The sequence below is a fragment of the Ursus americanus genome, chromosome 31, assembly GCF_024610735.1.
Source record: "Ursus americanus isolate L20-20 chromosome 31, mUrsAme1.1.p, whole genome shotgun sequence".
Lineage (NCBI taxonomy): Eukaryota > Metazoa > Chordata > Mammalia > Carnivora > Ursidae > Ursus > Ursus americanus.
Window position 1 is genome coordinate 25,770,519 of NC_142157.1, and position 24,056 is coordinate 25,794,574.

A 24,056-nucleotide genomic window follows, 5' to 3' on the forward strand; every position below is an offset into this window, starting at 1 on the left:
CCCTCACGCTCCTCCCCTCTGAGGCCCTCAGTTTGTCCTTTTCCACCTACACTTAGAATATAGGGAATTTTGCGGATGAGAGATGGTGAGTTCCAGAAAGCACAGTGGGAGCACCTCTGGATGATGGGAAGAACGGAGGTCAAGTTCAGACAAGAGGAGAGCCCATGTGCTCGTTGAAGCTAGACCCAGAAGGCCGGGGCTAGAGCTGGCCCTGTCCCTCAGAGGAAGGCAGCTGATCACTTATGGTCCACTTGTGCTTCACTGCGAGCTAGAGAGTTTCTCAGCTCAAGGCGGCTTGACGACTAGGCTACCCTGATCTGCCCTTGAGACACTCCGAGGCCGCCTTTCCCCCCAGGGATCCTGGTTCAGTTGGCCTGGGCATTAGTATTTTCAAAATGTTGCCAAGATGATTCGAACATGCAGGCAGGCAGGAGACCCAGAGGAAGAGGCTGCTTCGAGTCTTAAAGTGGGGTCCAGGGATGGGGCGGTGGCAGCACTTGGGAGCTTGTCATGAAGGCAGGAGCTCCAGCCCCAGTCTAGACCTGCTCAATAAGAGCCTGCATCTTAGCACGATTCCCCAGGAGAATTTGTGAGAAGCACTGGGATGCAGCCTTCTGAGCAGTGGCCTGGGAGTCTGTAGCCGGGAGCATACCGAGGAGGCTGGGCTCTCCTCTAGGACAGACCTACTCACCCGAGCTGGAGGTGATGCCCAGTGTTCCCCACTTGCTGTGCCCTTAAGACATTCCTTCATGGGAGGGATTACTGTCCAGATACAGGACAATTACTTGTACAGACCTAATCCCTGAATAAGCTTTCTTTTCTCCCTCAGGGGTGCCATGTGACAAGCACTTTGGGCTAGGTGAGTACAAAAGTCAGCTGTTTTCCAGCTCCGTGCTGGGGAACAGCTGGCCCTCGTTGGGGGGGCGGTATGCGTGTTCATCTGCGCCTTGATAGCCAGGTTGGGCTGGCAGCTCAGCATCCGAGTGAATTTCTCCATGAGCTGACATAAACAGCAAGGCCCACATAAATAGATCTTGCTGTACTCAAGAAAGTAAATACCATGTTGGAGCTAAGGGAATGTTATTGGGAGGGGAGGGGAGTGGCGAAGAGGTAGGCAAGAGGGAAAGGGTTAATAAATTGGCTACAAGCTGCATTTTCCTGGCCCTACTGTCTTTCTGGAAAGAGTCCCCTTGCTGATGGAAACATACTAGGTGGATGAGCTCATGCTAAATACAGTTCCTCTCAAGGGAGGCTGGACGAAAACAAGAGATCTGAGACACTTTCTTGAAAATAAATCAGCAGCTTTGAAGATGATCTTCAGGAGAATAGCAGATGACGGGGAAGTCTGCATGTCAGGAATGAAACTGTGTGTAGGAACAGAACTTTCCGGAGATATGAATCCAAGCAAGAGGACAGACTAATTTAAAAAAATCCAGCAGTATTATCTGCATCTCTGATTCTAGATCAAATCCAGCTTCTGTGACATTTGTCCTTGAGAAATGGAGCAACAGAGCAGCAGAAAACATGTGGGCTGTTTACATAACGACGCCTATGCCCTCCCTGTGGGTCCTCATCACTGGGTGACACGTAAAGCCAGGCTGAGCCGCCCAAGAAGGTAAATGTGTCTTGGAGATGTGGACAGGACCCTAGAAACAGTGCTTTTCTGAAACATTAACTGATTTGATTGTGTCAATCCTCAACTCCATAGTCGTCAGTGGTCCCCACTTACCTATTAAATGGAATCCAGATTTCATGCTTTTGAATTGTGACCTGGGCAAAATCATGAGAGGCGACTGGGCAGAATGGCCTTTGGTGTCAGTCCCAGCTGAGTTGAATCTGCCGACCTCCAGTCTGTTACCAGAACTTTCTGAACCCATTTCTGCACTGAAGGCACCTTCCTTGCCAGGCTGATGCGTAAGCGAGATGTGGAATGGGGTGCACTTCGCGCAGTATCTGGAATTCAGTATGTGATCCATACACGACATCGTCATTACTATGAGGTCTCCTTGGCACTAATAACAGCAAGGCTCGTCCAGCCTGCCTTTCTCTCCCCGTGGTTTGCCCACACGCTCAGCTTGTGCCCAGGGAAATACTCACTATTCCATCTGCATCCGTGCTCTTGCTCACGCTGTTCCTACTTACTTCTTCTCCGCCCTTCCTTCCAGGCTCATTCCAGAACTCCCTTCCACATGCAGCCTTTGAGGGGAGTGTCCATGTCAGCTTGACCTTGTTTTTTGCAGTGTGCACGAAAACCTGGAAATACAGGAGGTGCTCAGAAGATGTTGAATGAATGAATGAGACCTTATCCCAGGGTCCACCTGAAAGACCCTGATGGGAATTGTTGGGGGAATGGGTGAGGGAGGGTTTGAGGGTCCTACGGGCCCCACAGTCTAATTTCTCTGCTGCCAAAGGACCTGAGGGAAAGATAACTCTCCTTGGGGCCCTGCATGTGCCAAGAGCTCTCCTCTTCTCCTCTCACATCCCTGGATGTGCTCCCCTCCCACCCCCCCCACCCCCAGAGCCTACACCAGCTCCCATGCTCTTAGCTGGCAGCTCTCTCCAGCCTTGAAAACCTGATAGATGTTCTGGTCATCCCGCCGCTCAGTCTGATGCTTTGAGGTCTGCTGGGCACACGCAAGCCGGCTGGCCCTGGATGGTACCTTTGTGGGAAGTGGGTGGATAAACAAGCCCCCTTCCCCCCGAGCCAGGGTGCAGGGCCTGGCATGGAGGATGTGGCCTGGCAATGGGCCCCCATTACCTACCCCCTCAGCTGGAAGCCCCTCTGTACGGAGGGCCCAAGAGCACGTGTGCGTGCACACACTGACACGCTCTCTTTTTTGTTGATGAGCTAATGTAACAGAGGTGTTTTTGGAAATCACATCTTCTGGGGGCTCTGCACAGGTTTTGCGACCAAATATGTTAAACAAAAAATGGAGCTCGTTACAGATTCTCTTCCTTGGTCTTTCTCAACTAGAGAGCACTGGCATAGCCAAGTACACACATACCCCCGAGACCACCACTAGCCCAGCCAAATGGCTTGGCACGCGTGTGAATGGAAGACATTCTGTTTTCAGAACCTTCCTCTCTGAGATGCTTTTGTTGTAGTTGTCCTCCTTGGGGGCACGGAGGGCCAGGAGGATCTGGGTGGACACGATTCATACCCCCTTTTGCCATTAAGCTCTGTGTCTCTTGTGATCAGGCATGGCTCTTTTCTGGACGGACAATCCTGTAACTATACGAGAAGTCTTTTCTTCTTATACCTTTGGCTCCTAAATGCATTGTGATCAACAATACATATTCACAAGAGAATGTGTAAGACCAAGTGTTATCTGGAAATATAGGAAATTTGAGGTGAATTTCAGTGTCGCAGAGGGGCTTAAGCCCCAGGGAGGCTGGGTAAATCTAGGAAGGACAGAGGGGCTGGCTCCTGGAGCCAAGCACCAAAAAAGTTTGACCTTAAGCATTTCAACTCGAAGGCATTAATAAATGTCAGCTTTCTATCGGTATGTTTTAGACTTCAGTGCATTTGCTTTGGCTTAATTTTCAGTCACACTTGGCGAGTCCTATCTTTAATAAATCCTTAACAAAGTTTTCAAAAGTGGTTAGGTTACCAAAGTTCTTTTGTTCCATAAAATTTGCATCAACAATGTCACCTATGAACCCACCGAATGATCCATTGGCTTTGATATACTTCATAATTAGGGTCTGGGCTAAGAGAAGCCATAGAGAATTTAGAAAAGACTAGATGTCAGATGGCGTGCGCCATATTTCTTCAGGGCTCACTTATTTCCACAAAGGCCGTTTCCATCGGATACTGGTTTCGCGGGACAGTGTTAATTCTGTTTCTCTAACACACTTCCGGTTCATTTCCCTCTGCAAACAGCCACTTACCATTTGGATTGGAGGTATTGTCTGGTCATCAGACCTACTGCCCACAATATGTTTGATGACCGATGAAATGCTGGTTCCCCCCACCCAAGAAAGATAGCAGGCAGCCTTCTGCTCAGAATGAGTCTTTCCTTGGGCATGGAGAGCTCCAAAGTTGTGCTGAGCAAACGGATCGGTGTGGGGGTGAGGCTGCTCACCCCTTACTCAGACACGGGTTCCTCGAAATCGGCTTTTCCTCTAAGCAACTCATGAATGTGTAATTGGTGCAATTTGAGTTAATGGGCCTGTCTCCAGCCTCTTTCTGCAGCAGCAACGAAAACGGGGAGCTTTTCTGTCCAGCAGGGTAGTAAAGTGGGGCACCCTCCACAGACCCCAAAGCCAAGATGTGCCCATCCTTTCCTCCCTGGCACTTCCAGCTCATCGGGCAGGTGACATGAGTTTCCAGGGGCTCAATTCAAACTCCCTGACTTCAAATCCAAACTTTGGAAACAGGAAGAAAGAGAGAACTCTTGGAACACCCCCGCCCCCCGCCGCTCTTTATGGAGGAAATAAACCGCACACATCTGAAGGTGATTAATTGTCTTTATTGGAGGAAAACAAGAAGTCATCAATCTCATTATCATTATGATAGAAATCTTGATATGTGTACATGATTGTCAAGGCAGAGAATCATTTGCTACATAGGCCCATGAACAATTTTGCAGCGCCGCAAACCTATGTGGGTTAAACTTCTTGCAGAGTTTGTTACATGCATGGAATAAATGCACAGTTTCCCTTCTTTGGGACAAATGTGTTTTTATGGGAAAATTGAACCAATCACAAGCCTCGTAATAATAGATGCGGGGACATTCCTGGATTCGCCAGTTGTAAGCTTTTGGAAAACATGCTCGCTCGCTGGTGGGAGGGCTCAGAGAAGTGACTAAGGCCAATTAAGAAATTGTTCCAAATTTTATCCTGGACAGAACATGCCTTTTATGTCATCCAACCTGAAAAGTGGCACTAAGCTAAATGTTCTCTGAAACGTGCTGCCCATCTTTGCAAACAAAGATGTTCCGCAGCCTCTCTGCTGTCATTGGATGGCTCGTCATACACTCTGACGCTGGGGCCCCAGAGGGAGGGTGGCAGGCTTCTGTGTGTATGACCGATGGCCAAGGGAACAATGCTCCTGTTCCTTCTTTCTCCCTCTGGAGAGCCCGGCAGCCAGCCCTGCTCCAGGCCCTGCCCCAGAAATGCAGGGCTGGCACGAGGGCCTGGCAATCTCCATCTGTCCAGATGAAGGTTTTCCTTTGAGGACTAATTTATTTTGTGTTTGGGGCTTTGGAGTCCCTGGTGATGACTTCTCTCTGACTGAAGCCTCAAACACTCCTCTCATTTTCTTTTTTTTCCTGACCATAAGAAAATAAAATCACCTCTAAGTAAAATAGTTCAGTAAATAATCAGAAGACAAAATCACCATATGAGAAGTTCCCTGGGGACCAAAAGGTTAAAAATAGATATGGCAAATGCAGAAGCAGCGTTAGTACACAGGGTGAATGCAACAGTTTGTCCCTTTGGTGTAGAGAGAGACAGACACCGAGAAGCCATTCCACACTTCGCTTTTGTCCACAAAACCAGACCTGGCAGCCACATGCTGCGGGCTTGGCTGCCAAATGCACAGCCTTTGGGTTTGCAGAAGCGGAGCCCCCCAGAGCTACAAGGCCGAGACGCTCCAGTCACAGGTGGCAGGGAAGGCGGGGAAGGGCTGCTGCTCCTCCCCGTCTGATGGTCTGACTCCGAGTGGAGCAGGAGGCGGGCCGGGCCTTGGCCAGCATGCGGGGCCGGCTTCACAGTGGGGCTGGGCTCCCGGGCCCGCGGCCAGGCTGCAGACCGTGGTGCACTGGGACCACAAGTGGGGTGCGGGCGGCGGAAGGGGGCGTGCGCTTCTGTCTTCCTTTCCCCTCCCTGCCTGCTGTCCGCGGTGAGTGCTTTGGAGCCAGCTCACCGGCAGACGGGGTCTCTTGGTGTCTTCAGGAAATAAGTCCCGCTCTGAGGACTCTGTCCAGTTCACCTTTTCTAGCTCAACACTTTTAACTCTGAGAACCAAAGGGCTGGAACGCTGGTTTGCAAATGTCAGGTACACTTGCAGCCCCAACTGAGGACCAGGTGTCCCCCCAAAAGAGTGGTGGGTTACATACAGGTATACACATTTTTTTTTGAAACAAACTGAACAGTGTTTGGTCTGGAATGTGTTTAAGGAAAAGGCAAACTCTTCTGCCGAGTGTGGGTAAACAGAACCGGAGGAGTACTGTTTGAGAAGGACATGCAAAGGTTTCGTGCATTGGTTGAAACAGAGGACCTTCATTTCATTGGCCAGAAGTGAGTGTGTGACCCTGGGAAAGAGTACATCTTATTTCTGTCTGTGAAATTGGAGGAGCTGCCCTTTGCCGGCCCTGGCTTTTCCTTCACATATCCAAAGGAAACCCTGCGAGTCACGTGGGGTAGGGAGGGTTGCATTAACCCTGGCTCTCTGTCTTCAGCCCTGGAGCCGTTGTCCCTGTGCGGCTTCCCCAGGGCGAAGAGGCACCACTGGTGGAGACTCTCGCTGGGCCACAGAGCCTTCAAATACTGAGTTATCTCCCCTGCATCTGGTCTCTTCTGTTTAAAATTGCTCATAAAATGTCACATCCCATGGGTTAATCAGATGAAGTTGTCACTCCTCAAGAGAGGGTCAACCCCCTTTCAGGAGGGGTCCCTGGTGTTTTTGACCCTCACACTAAAGGGGAGTTCCTCTCTCTTACCCACAACCCATCCAGGATATGCTGGACACCATGGTAGATAAACGAACAGGAGGAGGTCCGTGCTGGGCAGGTAAACTGAGTCTGGGGGTTCTATGCCCAATCCCTGTCATCAGACAGCCTTTGCTTCCTAAGCACCACAGCCCTGGTTGTTTAGCCAAAGCCATCTCGCATTGGACCACGCTGGCCTGCTGAGCTTCCTGAACGTCACGCTAACCGCTAGCTGGAGAGCGGGACCCTCTCCAAGGCCACAAGCTCCCGTGCAGGGCGGTGAAGCTGCTCCCTGCTCCTGAGGTGGGATTTCAGAGGTGACCAGAATCGTTGCCATAGTCAAGAATACTAAGCCCTGCATTTTTTTTTGCATGCTTTCTGCATAGCTCTTTACAAAGGAGACATGAAGGGGGACATTATCCTTGCTGCTCTCTTACGGGGTTGGAGGCAGCGGGAGATGGGGAGACCTGCCCACTGCAACGGCCATGCGCTGCCTGGAGCTGTGATCAACCTATCAGGGCATCTTCTCCGTTTCTCAAGGGTTCTCCATGGTCCGGTGTGCTTCCCATTGGCACTCCCTGCCCCTCTCGGCTCCAGTGGCCTTTACCCTATCCTAACCCAATACCCCAGGCTCTGGCGTGCTCGTGAGGGACAGCCGTGAGCAGTCCAGACTCCAGGGCACCCTGGCTAAGAGCGGTCAGCTGCTGGTCGGTGGGGGGCCCGCATGTGGGCGCACACTCACTGCTTATCTCAGACCCGCGCTAGCTTTGCCTACTCCCTCACAGAGGAGGTGAAAGCGGGACATGAGGGAGGGACGACGGGTAGGCAGCTTAAGGAGAGACCGTTCGAGGACACGATTTCAACATGTCCTATTCAAGTAGAAAAAATTATCCACTTGCTCCAAGAAGCTTAGGAGACCAACGGGGAGCTTGGGGTTGAAAGGAAGCCCACGATGGGGCCAGTGGCCATCCCTGAGCCTCGGCCACACACTGGCTTCCACAGGGAGTGGAAGCCCGGGGCACGTAGGAGATGCTCGGCTCCTACGGGTGGGATCTGACATTGGCGAGGGGCCTGGGACTCAGCTGCAGGTCTTAACAAAAGGCACATTCTGGGTTCTCTTGCCGAATGATGTGATAATAAAGCATAAATAATACCAAATGTGGTTGAAAGAGAACCTTTCTCCTTCTGCCGCAGAGGCTCTCTCAAAGAGCAGAAGTTCTTCCATATGGTATTTTTTTCTCCTCTTCCTAAAACAATAGGAAATGACTGAAGTCTGGTGGCATTGAAACAGTCTTGATTTGCCTGATGTCAAGTTCAACAGAGTTTACTTTTGGGGCTGAAAGCAGTCACTGTCTCCTCGCACTATGTTGTAGAGACCTGAAGTGTTACAGGCCAAGCATGGCCAGGGGCTGGCCCAGACCACAGAGGGGACACCTGCAACAGGCCTCAACTTTCACCTCCTATGACTTGTCAGGTCAGACACACTTTCAAACTAATAGAATAGAACACGCACCCCGTATGTCAGCTCTAGGAAATAATTTAATCACCCATCGGTGAATGTGGCTTCAAAAGTTGCTCTTCAAACACAACTGACGGCATCGAGCACACAGGCCAAAGGGCTGCTAACTACTCAGGCACACGTTACAGGGACCACATCCAGGCAGATGATCACCCCCTGTAACATCTAATTACTTGTTTTCTGATACTGTGGCAATATGAATGCTCCGTTACGCCTGTTAGTAAGCAACACCCCAATAAAGCTCCTGGAGAGCCACCTCCATTTTCTCAGATACTCTTTCTAATCTTCATGCCATTTTCTTCTGCCAGTAAAGTTGTTGGGCCATAAGGCAGACCCACAGGGACACGTGGCAGGCTTGAGGCTGATGGTGCGAAATGCAGACTCATAGTATCGCATGGACAGGAGGGTCGAGGGACGCATGCCTCTGCAAGAGAGTGTCCTGGAAGCCCCCTCGAGAAGGGTTTGCCCTGGGTTTCACACCGCGCTCTGTCCTGCACACCTATGCACCACACGGACCGACAACGTGGCCAGCTTGCCAGGGACATCGCCAGGTTTAGCAATGAAAGTCCTACATCCCAAGAAAGTCTTCAGTCCCAGGCAACCTGGGCCCTTTGGTGACCCCACCATCACAGGTCTTTGGTTTTTCAGATTGCCCTGGTCAGAAGGAGGGCTTCCAGTGCCGGCTGGGCCTGGCGGAGGCCGTCTCTGGCCATCACTGTGGTGGCCAGTGTCCCACTTGCTCAGTAGGCCACCTCTCCTTACCACCCCCCACATAAATGGACTCTTTTCCAAGGCCACTTCCCTCTCCTCGCCTGGATAACATTCATAGAAGGACCAGGTAAAAATCTGCAGAAACGACTTATGTCACTTGGAGGCCATTTTAAGTGTAAGATTAGAAATGCATTTTTAAAAAACAGAGAGATTAACTTGAAAACTGCATAGCTGAGAGCGGAGCTTTCTGTGTTACCCTCGTGAGAAATGGGAGCCGAGCGGGGAGTTCCCTTTGGACGAAATGGTGTCTGGTTCCTTGTGGAAGGGAGGCTCTTACGTCTTTGCTGGGCATCTCCTTCATAGCACGCGGAGCCTCTGAAGTTTAGCCTTAGTCTCCGGGGGGAGCAGGCTTCTTTATTTCCGACCACGGACAGTGAAGGCCCCTTGGGTCTCTGGTTGGTCAGAGGCGTGCTGGGAGTGGGGGGGTGCTGGAAAAGATTTTCTGCAGATTCCTTCCCAAGGCGGCCCTGGAGAAAAGACAGCCACGAGAACTGCGGAGTTGTTTTCTTGAGAGCTGCCCTCCAGGGAAGGGGAGAGAAGGAGGAGAAATAGAAGTAAAGTGCACTCTTCGCCTTGGAGACAGATTCTCGATCCTCTTATTAGAATTTTTAAAAATACCTTTACATTCCCTTTGGTGGGAAAAAAAAAAAAACAACCATCTCTTAAAGGTTAACATAAAACTCTACTACTGACAAGCAAAAGATACAGGTCACGGGACTAAGAAGTATCGATCAGAAGGGCATATTTCGTAAAAGGTAAAAAATAAAACCCTAATGCACAATATTTACCAATACTTTAAATAATCCAGTTGAAACCTTTTTTGTCATTAATGAAAAAAATACAACATAGACGTTACCCATACCGAGAAGAGCGGAAATGACAGGGCTTGGGGGAGAGGACGCGGGAGGTCCGTTCCGTCAGAGCTTTTGCAAGATTCGTATGTACAGCACCAGATCCTATTACGTCAGCTCCCTTGAGTCAGTACAGTTTGTGAGAAATGAACACTTCAGAATTGCGGTATAAAATATGGCCATAAAAAACTTCTGTCTTCCAGTCCTGCGCAGGAAGGCGCACCATGCAAGGTGGGATCGCTCTGGAGCGGCTGGCGGCACGGGGGCCCCGCCCCTGGCCCCGCCCCTGGGCCAGCCTCCAAAGCCAGTCACTTGCTTCCAGAGTGCACTGTGGTCACAGTGGTGGGCCTTGGTCTCCGCTCTGCCCCCACTCCAGAGACCCCCGATGAAGAAGAAACGAGACTACAGAGCGTGGAGGGTGCCAGACCTGCAGGGGGACAGTGGACATGGGGGTCAAAGCTCCAGAAGAAAATACTCGCTCCCCTTTCCCACAGCAGGGTTTGGGGGGGAGCAAACTTTTACACACTTGACTCTAAATTTTTACCTACCTGTAGGAAAATATTTGCAATGTGTCCTTAAAATGCTTTCTTCTTAGGCCCAACTCTTCCCTCCCATTCTCATCGTGATCAGAACTGCTCTGTAGCTGGAGGTGACGAGGTTCTGCACTGTCGCAGGATCGGTGCTGCTAACTGAGCACTTACTATGTACTAAGCTTCAGGCTAGGTGTTGACTACACGCTGTCATTATAAGAAATGCTGTCACCACCGCTCCATGAGTAGAGACTTGAAGAATGAAGAAAGAATATGATCCCCCTTCTGCCCCGTTTGGTGTATGGTCTCTACTCCTGGCTAAGAGGCGTCTGTGACACAGAGCGACTGCCATGGGAAATCACCTTTCACTCCTATTTCAGCAGCCCTGGCCTAGAAAAATGCCCCACAGTCTGCACCACCATGCTCCCCAGGCGCATGTGTTGGCATCAGACAGTCCTGATGTGGGATGACTCCCCTGCGGCTCAGTTCCAATAGTGCATTTGCCCGTGACCTCTGTAGGTTCCGACAGAGGGAGATCCATTATATGTGGGTCTGCCGCGGCGTGCGGTTGGGTCAGGGGGTGCTCACGGAGATTTCTGGGGAAAATTTAAGGGCTCACGTTCCCAGATGAGATGCGAAGGCTATTTAGAGAGGGAGGGAACCCTTTTCTGAGGGTAATGGGGTGAAAGGTGACGCCCAGCGTGAGACCAAATGGAAGGGCCCCATGATCAAGGAGACGAGGGCCACAGTGGGCACTATCAACGCAACTGCTCTGAAGTGGACAGGAGCCACTGGGATGGCCCTAATATGGGATTAAGATAAATACACCAGAGGGTGGTGGGGAATGGGAGAGAGAGACAGGCGAGTGTAAGCAGGCCCTCAGTGATGTAACAGTCCACGCAAAGATGAGGGACCGTGCCGTATCCTTACTCTTACTGGACTGCAGAGCCAATGCAGTCACATACTTCTGCTCCAATTACCATCATCCTCAGCAAAGAGCAGATATTAAAAGCCAACGAGATCAGGCTGTCATGAGTCTCTGCCATCCCTTCTTCAACCCCTAAGAATGACGCACGAGGGCCAGCGAACCTCAGGGGAAGGAGCCCGATCCAAAAGTGTCAGGGCTTTTGTCCAGACAGACATGGCCGTGCGGGACTCGAGCCGAGGAGCTCTCATCTCAAAATGGAAATAACAATATCCACTGTGGTGTGAATATCCAATAATGAAACACTCAGAAAAATATTCTTTCAAATCAAATAAGGTCTCCGGGGTATTGGGGACATTCAATGAGACGAGGTATCAAACACCGGGTGCCCGCAGATGCCAGTTCCCGCCTCCCCACCCCAGATGTGTCTGAAATGGCAGGTGGAAAGTTCTATTCTTGCCACATACGCACAATCTTTTTGACTGGCCAAGCTGAGGCTGCTGGAAACGCTTGCATTCGAACTGTCCAGGCTGCTGCCAAGATGGAGTTTCCTCATATGCCTCACGACGGCCGTGGCATTAAATGCTTGCTGAAATTTAAGAAAGGGAAAAAGCAGACAAAATAGTCCGGCTAATCAGAAAAGATTCAGACTGCGTCCGGTCGTTCATCCTGTTACCCCGAGCATTTCAGAGGTCTTAAAACGCTCTCACAATACTTTAGAAAGGAAGCTCCTCTTGCCCCATCTTCCAAAAACGACTCAAATTTATTGCACCCCTCCCCCCCCATTGAGATGTATTTTGGAGATTTAAACAAATACTCTTCTTCTGATGTAGAGAACATCTAGAATGAATGTAAACCAATTCTTTCCATAATTTTAGAGAAATGACTTTTAGAATCAAAGGCATATTATAATAAGACAGTATCTTAAACAATACTTCATGATGAAGTTTTAAGGTAGTTTTTTATTTTCCTGTTACTGGCGCTTGTGTCCTAACAGTGTTTCCTCAGAATAAAGTAGGTCAGGGGAGCTCATTTTGTTTCTGTACAGTCCCTCGGGGCAGAACAGCCAGCTCTTAATTTATGCACACTGATTAGAAGCTAGGGTTTAGGCTTTCCTAAATAGGGTTTCCCTGGGTTTCCCCTCTCGCTTTCACATCACTTTAATAGAAGTCCACTATTGAAAACTGAAAGTTCCAGCAACGGAAAGGCAGACAACAGGAATTGTGTTCTTAAGAAACAACAACTAAGTAAGAATCAGCACTATTGCTGGGGAAATATTAAACAACATACTTTATCCCTCCCACACCATGACACCCCCTTTGAGTCTTAATCCTCATTGGTTAAAATTAGCAAGATCTTTCTGGGTGAGGTTCTGGGGATTTTCATCCAACTCGGGTGACGGTAAGCTTTAGAAGGAATAAATGCTCCAACCGCAGGGCAAGTTTCGCGGGAGTGGTTTGACTCACTGGGAATTGAATAAAGCATGAGACTTACTCTCCATTTGCTTTTTGCGAAGTTCTTCCGGATCTGGGCACTGACAGACTCGTGGATGTTTTTGTTGAGGGCTGTGTCACCAGCGATCCTGAAACAGAGGTAAGGATGCTTCCTTAAAACAGTTTCTTGGGCGGGGGGTGTTGTCACACTGGGTCCCACGCCGCTTTCGCAGGAAAGCCCCAACCCTGCGCCGTCCTGAGGTTCCGAGAGGGTGGCTTGTCGCCGCCCTTCCAGGCTGCGTGGATCTTGTCTGAACGCACACAATCTGTCACCACCACGCTCAAAGTCCTGCCCGCCTTCTAGACTCTGAACCCTCCCAGGGATTCGTGGACCTCTCTGCCGGGTTCCCACTCCGTCTCTTTTGACCGCGGTTCCTACAATATGAGAAGCCACAAGGCAACATGAATCCAGTGTCCCCTCCTTCTCCCTCCGTCTGCCTCTCCACCAGCTCTCTTCTTGTAGCGCTTCCCCTCGCAGGTCCTGATGTGTTTCCTGCCTGGTGTGACCACCAAGTCCCTACCCAGGGCCATCTTCCCAGCTTCTTCCTGCCCGAGGCTCCTTCTTTGTGCCCTCTCCAGACCCACTGCTCCGTGGACCTGCTCACACCCGGGGCCCAGAGCCTCCTTCTGGCTCCACTCCAGCAGACTGAAGCTTGGCCACGTTCCTCCTCTACACTCAGTGAGAGGGCGCCCAGCCTCAGCTCACCCCTGCTTGGCAAATCTTCTTCCCTTTCATGTCCTGGAAAAGTTCTCAGAATGGCCAGGACCAGATCCACTCTGCACTCAGCTGGGTCCCTGATATCACCAAGCATTAGTTGTTGCTTGTTCTATAGCCTTCTATTAGCAGAGAAGAAGGCCGCTTTGCTCTTCACCTCTGTCCTTAGAAACTACTTAGGAATTACCCCCCTCACCCTATTCCTTCCTCTGTCTGCTTTACCACATCTCCTTCCCTCCCGTCCTCCTCCCTCCTCTCTTACCTCACAATCTCCAGTCTCACTGGTCACCTAGAGGTCACTCGCTTCTTCTCCCACACATCCCCATCAACCTCAGCACCATCCCTCCACTACAACTAAGCACCTGGCCTTCCCCCCAGTTTCAGAGGAAGCTGTGTTTTGCTCTCATTCTTTTCTGCATTTCGAACCTTCCATATTTTCCCTTTCATTTAACAACTATTAAATTCTAGCTTGGTATCTGATACCTATGAAATAATTTTCTGCATCTTGGAAGTTAAGGGACAGATAGATGCCAGGAACACTGAAAGTCCTTTCTTCCTGGAAGGTGACCGGTTAGTGAGGAAACTTGTCATTTCCCAGACTCTGATGGTTCTGGACCCAAAACAGCCTGGATGCCACACCCTATGATATCCAACCATTTGGGGACATGAAGGGAACAAGCTCAGGCCTTATTCAGTCAAGAAATCATCCCCGAGTAAAAAATATGCCCCCACCCACCCAGCCTTTCACTTGAGAACTGAAAACATGGCTGCAGAACTGAACCTTTAGTCTGTGCCAGGCTGGGCCTAAGTTTGGAATGCAGTCTGGTATTCCCCGCTAAGAGCAACCCTCGCCCCTCCCAGCAGAGACTCTGTCTTTTTCCCAGCAGGGCCGGAAAGACTTAGACATGAGGATGCTCAGAAACGAACTCAAGGGAACCAGGCTTCCATTTCCAACAGCTGCCAGTGGCCCCCTTTCCCCAGACACGAACCAATGAAATAGAATAGCGGGCAAATCCATCCGAAACAAGAGGAACAAGGTTAGGGGACTGCAAACATCTTTGTTAAGCTTTTCCTTCTAGGTAGTTCATGCGAGTGTTTCCTCCTGCACCATTTTTAAAAGCTACATCCTCGGGATGCCTGGGTGGCTCAGTGAGTTAAGCATCTGCCTTTGGCTCAGGTCATGATCTCAGGGTCCTGGGATCAAGCCCCGAGTTGGGCTCCCCGCTCAGTGGGGGCCCTCCCCTCGGCTCCTCCCCACCCCACTCGTGTTCTCGCTCTCTCAAATACATAAATAAAATCTTAAAAAAAAAAAAAAAAGCTACGTCCTCAGAAAAGAAGGCCAATTCCAACTCATCAGTGGCCAGCACTTTCTTGGAAACAAGCAGGCAGAAGTGGTCGGAGTATGGGGTGCCTCAGGCTGAGTACCGCCGCAGGGCAGAGCCGTGCTCCAAACCAAACAGACCAGCGAGGGGGTCAGGGAGACTCCCTTCTCTGTGGGTTAGCATGGGCTGAGATGTAAGGAAAATGCAAACTTCCAATTATTTTAGGAATGTTCCGTGCTCACTTTCCCTGGTCCTGGGGTGTGCTGCCGCTGAGTAAGACCCAGGAGGGCAGACGTGGCCCAGAGGCTCCCACGAGGCCCCCTGCTTAGGGAGGCTGGCCCAGGACAGCACACAGTCTTTCTCAAATGGGCCTCATCACGGAAATGCATGTTGTGGATCACGAGCCAGGGAGTTTCCAACGACAATGTACGACGCTTTCCGTGTCCAGCGCTATCGGCTTCAGCATTATTCATCAGCGACACTGGAGGCATGGAATGTTAGGACTGGAAGGGACTCTGCTTGTACCTCGATGGTGCTAGGAATTGAACAGTGCCTCCGACCTGGGGAATTTCCTTATAAATTTGTATACACACACACATATAAAGCTATGGACACCCGCATAACATTCATGTCTCTTTTGTATTCCACTTTTTTTTTTAACAGTTTATTTTTAAGTAAACTCTACACCCAACAGGGGCTTGAACCCCAAGATCAAGAGTTGCATGTTCTGCCCACTGAGCCAGCCAGGAGCCCCACTTTGCTTTCCAGTTTTAACCCCATGCTAACAATGCAGATGGCATTCACATAAATCACCATTTGAGAGGTCTGGCTGTCCCTCTCCACACACAAATCATTAAACTCATCTCTCCCTGCCTTCTGGTAGTCTGCTGTACCTCCACAGCTCTGATTTCTCATTTTTCTAGCCACTTGCTCAAGACAGGCTTGGTGATGCCTGTGTGTACCCCCAGACAGGGGTTTCCCAGGCTCCTGGGCTGCTTCCTGATTCCTATGGTCATCCATAGCTTGGTGGCTGGGGCCCAGAAGAGGCGAGGGGTCTCAATGATCACTGAGGAGAAAGCTGCTGGTGCCACCCTGGCCTGGCCGACACACGATGCCCCCCCCCCCAAGGTGGGAACACTGCCAAGTGTCACCTGGGGCATGGATGCCCAGGAATCATCATTTTGCTAAATGTGTTGATGTAACCAGACAGAGGTCCAGAACAACCTGAACCAGACAAATGAACCCCATTAAGGTGCTTCCCTGTAAGGAGTAATGGGCTCCCATCTGGCAGTCTGCTGGTCCCTCCTCGTTGGCCAGTAACCAGCAGGCTGGTGCCTTCTTACCATCCAGCACCACAAAAAGGCAAAGCCTCAAGTGAGAGAGGTGCAGGAAACATCTAGCAATATGGGCTGACTGCCCTTGACACGGACAGCTTTGAAGGTGGAGACCTGTCCTGTCCAAAGTGGTCTGTTTTGAGGCCGAGGGAAGATTCTGTGCCTGCCAGAGGCCCTCCTGGCTCCAGGGAGCCTTGATTAAGTTGGAAGGGCAAGTACAGAATAAGAGATCATGTTCTCGGCATAGAATTGACGTGCCAAGAGCACAGCTTCCAGAACGGTGGTGTGGATAAAGCCGTGCTTCCCTGGAATCATGACTCCACTTTCTGCCAGCTCTGTTGAATCTGTGCTCTTTGCCCGGGGAACTTTTATATAAAAGAAAGAAGGATATCCAAAATGCAGGCAGTGGGGCATTTCAGTGATGTTTGAGTCAAATACGTTCATTTTTACCATCTTCTAATGTTTGACTTCCTGGGACTTTGGAAGAGCACGATGGAAATGATAAAGCACTGGCAAAAACCCAGCTCTGAAGTAAAGAGGCGTCAATCTGTGTACCTCACAAGCTACTGCATCCTAAGGTGACCCAGGCCAATGGCCCTGAAGTCTCTGTCTTCAGCCCAACCTCTCTCCTGGGCTCCAGACTCACTCCGGCCCCTTCCTCCTGTTCCACACACAAGCTGCTGCTCCTCCCAGTGGGGCATCTCACCGGCCCAGTCCCTTCAACTGCAACCCGGCAATAACTTCAGGGCTCTCTGCCCCACCAGTGCCCTGCCCCAGGCTGTGGCTCCCCTGTCCCTGGTGTGTCCCTCGTGCTGTCTGTCTGATCCCTCCCTTTGGCTCTGGGCAGGCCCCCTGCCCCCTTCTCTGGGTCAGCCTCCGCTCCACATCCAGTCTGCATCTCCCTGCCAGTCTCCCTTGGCCCAGTGCCAGCAATCCATCCCCATCCTACAGCTGGTAGAGCTTTCTGAAATGCGAATCTGATCACCGGCTTAAAACCTGTCAGGGGCCCCCACTGCCCAAAGGGAAAAGTACAAATTGCTTAGTATGATGATAGGTTAATAGCAACTCATAAAGATGGGAGATGTATTAGGTACCAGGTCCTCTTCTTCTTATTTGTATGTAATGTCTCATTCAATCCCTGGAAAAGCCCTATAGGATAAGTACTGCCGTTATTTATGATCTCAGTTTGATATAGGGGCAGGGCAGGCCCCAGGGCTCAGGAGCTTGCCCACACAGTAACGAAGGGTGAAGCTGGGACCAAAGCCTATGCTACCCCAGAGGCGACCCCTGAGCTCGCACCAGAACCCTGCTGGCCGTGCCTTCCTTTCTGGTCCCTTCCTGCCTCGCTCTTTTGTCCACTCCCCCTCCAGCAATACCGAGTGCTGTGGCTCCAGGACAGAGACACAGTTTAGGCTCTGATCATGGCCCGGGCCACTCGCCCCGCCTGGAGCTCCTCTGCCAGGCCCCTCAGTAAAACTGACCTTCTCCTTCTTTGGTTTTTCAAAAATGTCTGGTGGAGCAGAGGCTAGGTTGCTGCTGGCATCCTGCCTGTCTCCCACAGAGCAAGGCTGGATGAGTGACAAGTCCTAGAAAGGAAATTGCTTCCCTTCTTCAGAGGTCACTTTCCTCCTCTGTCAGATCATCCCCCAAAGTCTCATACTTTCAGTCTCACACAAGATAAATACGTGCTGGGATGTAACGTACAACAGGATGGCCATGGTCTACACTGCTCTAGCGTATATTTGAAAGTTGCTGAAGAGTAAATCCTAAAAGGTCTCATCCCAAGGAAACGACTGTTTCCGGTCCCTACATAAGGGGGTGGATGTTGATTACACTTCCTGCGGGAATCACTTTGCAACATACACATAGGTGACGTCATGATGCTCTACACTTACGCTTAAACCGTGTAGGTCAGCTCTACCTCAATACAGCTGGAAGAAGACGAAGTCTCATACAGCTTTGGAGGACGATTGCTGGTAAAGTAAGTAACGTTTTACTAACCTCATTGTCACACACTTTCATCTATTGTCCAATGTAACTTGTTACAAAATAAAACATCATTTATTTTAAACTCTTTAAAAATACACACGCCCAAATCTGCCTCCTTATTCAGACGCATCTTTCCCTCCCCTTCAGCCATTCCTGTCTTCCTTTTCCTTCTCCTCACAGGGTGGGGCTGAAGAGCATTTATTTTGGAATCTGTTCTGGCTGGAAATAATTGTGGCTTCACCATTATTTGCGCAACCTTGGCTCAGGCTACGTTGCTTTATCTTTCTAAACCGATTTTCTTATTTCTGAAATGGAGACAAAACCTACCTCACAGGGTTGTGATACAGAAAAGCGTGAAATGATATTTTAACGCAATTAGAACAGTACCTGAAACAACTGGTGCTCAGTAATTGACAAATGTGGTCGTAGATTAAGATACAGATCTTCCTCGACTCACGATGCGGTCATGTCCCAATGAACCCATCGGAAGTGGAAACTATCATACGTTGAACGTGCATTGAATACACCAAACCTGCCAAACATAGCTTAGCCTCGTCTACCCTAAAAGTGCTCAGAACACTCACTAGCCTACAGTTGGACAAAATCATCTAACACAAAGCTTCTTTAATGACCAAGTGTTGAACACCACATGGAATTTACTGAATACTGCACTAAAGGTGAAGAACAGAGTGGCTTTACGGGGACAGAATGGGTGTCAGCATGTCAGCTGGTGACCACTGTGATCACACGGCTGATGGGCACTGTGGCTGCCAGCGCCCGGCATCACGAGAGATCATCCCTGATGTAGCCAGCCCAAGAAAAGATCAAACCAGACTGAAACTGGGACCTTGGGAGCGTGCGCGCGGACTGGGGGCAGCTGGTGGTTTTAGAAGCACAATTCAAAACTGGAATGTACAGTTGCTACGGAATGGGGACAGCTTTGGTAAATCATAAAGTCAAAAAACTCATGAAGTCGGGGACCGTGTGTCCAATGAAACCAGCTCACGACGCTGCCCTGAGCTGTTACCCTTTGGAAGACTAACCAGCATGTGACAACTCGGCGGGGGGGGGGGGGGGAACACTGTACAGATGGCAGTGGAACAAACAAGGGGCAGTTTCCTAGAGAGCTTTTCAGGGGAATTTCTCCTGAAGCCAAAGGCTGTTTGTTGCCATCATTCTGCATATTCTACCATTCCTGGTCTTTGTTTCCAAATAGACGCTCCTGGTGGTTTAATGAGAACAGCCTAACGAAGCATTTACTATGTCCCAGACATTGCGCTAAGCCCTTCACAGGCACCATCTCAATGATTTCTCATATCATCTCTGTAAATGAGGGATCCTTGTTCTCATTTTAAAGATAAGAAAATTGGGGGCGCCTGGGAGGCGCAGTCAGTTAAGCGTCTGACTCTTGGTTCCGGCTCAGGTCATGATCTCGGGGTCATGAGATCAAGCCCCACATCAGGCTCCATGCTCAGTGTGGTCTGTTAAAGACTCTCTCTCTGCCCCTCCCCTCCACACTCTCTCTCTAAAATAAATAAATAAATCTTTTAAAGAAATTTAAAAAAATAAAGATAAAATTGAGGCTCAGAGAAGTTAAGTATAAACCCAGAGTAACAGCTAGTGGATCGTGAAACTGGGTTCACACCTAGTAAGCGGTGCAAAAACAAGGTGGCCTCAAGGGCACTGCTGAAAACGTAGTAGAGAAGGTCACAAACTATCAATGAATGCCTCTCGGGGTTGAAGACACATTAACCTGAAAAGCATTTTCTTTCTCTTTTCTTTTCTTTTCTTTTCTTTTCTTTTCTTTTCTTTTCTTTTCTTTTCTTTTCAGTACGCTCCACAGCCAGCCTGGAGCCCAACGCAGGGCTGGAACTCACGACCCTGAGATCAGGACCTGAGCCAAGATTAAGAGTCAGAGGCTTAACTAACTGAGCCACCAGGTGCCCCGAAAAGCATTTTAAAAGGAAAAGAATACATAACATCAATTCACTTAGTTATTGAGCGATAAGCTCAAGGAATACAATTGCAAACTTAATGCCTCCCTGGAGAATTACCTTCAATAAAAATGGCCCTAAAACACTTCCTGTAGAATGAAAAGCCTACAGCTAGCTTTTGCATACTGCACTTGTCATCCGTGCATTCAGGAGACTGTGTCCCCAGGGAAGAGGAGAGTTCAAGTGTTGCCTTGGGGACGGGATGAAAGCCAGTGGTCAGAACGAGATTTCATGGCTCCACAGTTAAGAACTGCTAAGAGGGGCTTTAGTCTGGGAAGACATCACTGCGCTCCTCCTCGTGGGTGACTTTTCTTACCATGGGTGCCGAGCTGCTTGCTCACAAGTGTATCTTTTATTTGGATCTTTCTCCATCAGATTCCGGATGAAGTCTTTTGCTGTTTAAAAAGAAAGCACAAGGGGTGGAATCAGTGTGCAGCTGGAGATGTGACAATTTCATGCCGCAGGGGCTTTGGGAATATGGTGTGGAGCATGAAAAACAGACCAGTCCCCGCCACTGACCCTACGGTACGTTGAACACAAAAGGCAGGCGGGAGCCGGCATTTGGGATAAAGGGAAGCCGAGACTTGGCACTGTGAGAGGGGACAGCGAATGAGTAGGCAGCCACGCCAGGCCTGGGACCCTGCCCGCCCAACTCAAAGTGCTTTCCTTCGGCAGCTGGTGACATCTTCGGTTCAGAGATCAAACATCTTTGTCATCATGTACCTCTCACTGAGCTCTCTGCTGCCTTTGGAAGCTGCTTTGTTGATGCTCCCTGTGTGTTAGACATCACTGATTCACCAAAATTCCCTCAGCCTCTGCTAAGGCCACCAGGTCCTGGGCAGGCTCTGTGAAGACGCAGCCCTCGAGGAGCCCCCCCCCCCCCCCGCAGCCCACTCAGCCGCCTGAAATGAACAGGAAATCGAGATGCAACAAGATAAGCTCTGGCAGGGAAGTGCGGAGTGCTAGGAGGCCCAGACAGGGTAGGACCCAGAAGTGGGACCCTGAGAACATGAGGGACTGGGTCACAAACCAGAGGAGGACACCTGTGTGCCAGGCCAGAGACCCGTGGCATCGCAGGGCCTGGCAGCTCTCTGCCCGCAGGACTGGGCTTCTGAAGGGAAGGCTGTGCCCTCCTGAGCTCAGAAAGAAAATATTCCCCATGCCGCTTCTCCCTGCAAGCCTTGGAGAGCTGTACTCAGGTCCCAGGTTCTGGAAGACTGAGAGATAAAACAGGCGCGTCCCGTGAGGAGGAAATAACACAGATAATAAAATGCGGTATTTGAACAGTTCATAGGGACAGGGAGAGCTTTACCTCATTTATTATTTTATTTGATCCTGGAACCACCCTCTGTGGTAGGGAGGGCTACTGTTACCATCCTGACCTTGAGGCTCTAGAGACGCGTCAGTCTACCTGAGCCTTGGTTTTGATCTTTATCCCCGAGGAGGAAATGGTAAATGTCTCTGGGAACATTTCAGTGTGGCACGGTAGCTGAGACGTGGGGCCTGGGTTCAAATCCCAGCCTGGCCACATACTAGCTGTGTGGCTTCCGATAGCACCTTCCAGGGCCTCAGTTTCCTTACCTGTCCAGTGGGGATACTAGTAACACCCATCTGATAGGTTGTCCTGAGGGCCGAGTGAGCTGGCACGTGTGCAGACTTTATGGTGCTCGACACACAGTAAGCACTTGATAAATGCTAGCTAATACTGTTTCAGTCCTAAATGCCCAGATCGGGGCATGGCTAAGAGTGGTGGAGGCACTGGTCCCATCCCTCAGCGTGGCTCCGGTCAGACGTCCCCAGCCTGCCTTCCACTTGGCAAGTCAAATCCAAGTACGTGGTTCATGGAGTTTCCCTGGGAGCCTCAGGACCACTCTGAAACCCCCAGGCCTGTCAGGGTCAAGTGGTCTAGGTGGAAGGGTCCCACCCTTGGGGAGCCGAGAGACCTACCAGAGTCGGAGATGTCATCCCAGTAGGGGGAGTCGAACTCATATTCTGCCTTGAGGATCTGCTCAAAGAGCTTGGAATCATTTTCATCATAAAAAGGAGGGTAGCCGCAGAGTCTGGAAGACAAGACAGTGCTTATAAGGATCTGCAATGGCCATATATCCACCGTGGTCACGGACATTCTGCCTGGAAGGAAGAGCCGTCTTCACTCCCGTGGAGAAAATGGCACTGTGTGTGTTGCAAATACAACGTGAGCAAAGAAACCACACCTTCTGGGGCAAAGGTGGCACAGAACCAAAGCTGTGATTTGATAAATCGCAGAAAGGTGGTAATCTAAAGCAAACACATATTAAGTCCACCTTTCTTTCCACGTTACTAACCAGAGCCCCGTACACTCCCAAAGCAACCCCTACACCTTCTGTGTGTAAAAGCTCTCAATCTTATTGTCTGTAATATTGTCCCCAACAGTCGATGGGTGGGGAACCAACTTGCTACAAGTTGACCTAAAATACACATTATCAACTGACCATGCCCAAACTGGGTATTTGGAAGGTTACAGTTTGGGCCATTACTATACAATAAATATAAAAGCAGAAATTGGCACAAATCATAATACTATCGCCCCTTTTCCACTGAACCCTTTCAAAATCGAATTTTCGAAGATCATATTGGGATGTTGGTGCACGTGACATGTAGTTCTAGAGATACAGACAGTCAACCGACCAACACAGCAGGAGGAGAAATTTTCATTAAATGTCCCCAATACAATTCATTCCATGAGACTCTGGGTTCTCACTTCACTTCTGCTTTCCACTCTGATGTGACCTGTACACTTTGTAGGCGACTGGTGCATGTCTGGACCAAGATTTCCTCATTTGAACGAGAAGGCCACACTAGGAAATTCCTAATATTCTTTCGGGCCTGAAGACACTGTGACTCTGTGACCTCCTCTTTCAATTTGTTTGCATGGCTAGGAGACCTAGGGAGGGATCTAGTACAGGCTCGAGGCCCACGTAGGGCAGGGCACCGGGAAAGGGTAGGATTTAGGTCATAGGCCTAAGGGATAGGCAGAGCAGAGGTAAGGCTAGATTTTCCAGAAGGCGGGGCACAAAGTTGCATCGTACAGAACCTGGTTCTGGGCCCACGGCAGCCTAGAGGGGGGCCCACAGCAGCCTAGAGGGTGGCCCATGCCGTGGGAGTTCTGACCCCTCAAAAGAGTTCTGAATTCCCCAGATCATCAAACTTTGTTCCAAACACAGCTCCAGCCTAGAAACCTGTTGAATGAGAACGCAGGAAGGGGAATCCGCAGGCCTGTGAGGGATGAGGTTGTTGGCAAATAAACTGAATAAAGGTTCAAAATGCAAGCTTGGTACCCTCATTCTTCAGCTGCTCCTGCTATGACACACGGTGTCATCGGTCACGCTGCCCAGGGGGAAGGCTAAAGACGTTTTTAAAGGCTGTGAGACATCGCGAGGGCCGATAAGATTCAAAATCATCTCTCCCCACAAGACTGATTTAGGGGCTAAGTGCCTGGAAAATTTCATTTTTTAAAGATTTGCTGCTTTTGGCAAAATGATTAAGAATAAGAGCCGGTGCTTCTGAAAGCACTGAGGGCATATATTTTACTGCCCAGGAAACCCTGGAGCTGGGAGATGGATATGTAAATGTTTCCCATAATGAGGATTTGGGCTCAATGAAATGTGCATATTAGGAAAAGCAGACAGAGCAAAATGTTGGTTCGTCCTGGAAAATAACTAAATTTTAGATATGTGAGGTTTTTGTTTATGAACAACTGAGTGTGTTTTACTTTACAGTTTGGCTTTCTTTTCAAGGGAAAAAAAATCTTGAAGATAATTCCAAGAAAGATGTATTCTTCTTGTGCCAATTTTCTTAATGTATATCCCAATTTCTGGTTTTTAAGCTCTCTTGGAGGGGGGATAGAATACTGTTTATGCAGCTATATGGAGAGCGGGAGAAAAGGACATGGATCTAGCCTGGAGATGAAGTTAATGTTAG

The 24,056-nt window shown here is 49.8% G+C and overlaps 1 protein-coding gene across 3 annotated transcripts in view; it reads right to left on the reverse strand.

Annotated features, from left to right (window-relative positions):
• Positions 1-4,452: 4,452 nt before the first annotated feature.
• The window catches only part of CAMK1D (calcium/calmodulin dependent protein kinase ID), a 413,163-nt gene continuing 393,559 nt past the window's right edge, over positions 4,453-24,056 (reverse strand). For 2 of the 3 annotated variants that reach the window (XM_045793936.2, XM_045793937.2), the window contains 5 exons: positions 22,044-22,156; positions 20,413-20,491; positions 12,744-12,831; positions 11,721-11,838; positions 4,453-10,221 (listed from right to left, as the gene is read on the reverse strand). In XM_045793936.2, coding sequence (XP_045649892.1) covers positions 10,103-10,221; positions 11,721-11,838; positions 12,744-12,831; positions 20,413-20,491; positions 22,044-22,156 — 517 coding nt within the window. In that variant the 3' untranslated portion in view covers positions 4,453-10,102. The remainder of the gene's footprint in view (positions 10,222-11,720; positions 11,839-12,743; positions 12,832-20,412; positions 20,492-22,043; positions 22,157-24,056) is intronic. The other variant, XR_015722456.1, reaches the window with a different exon arrangement.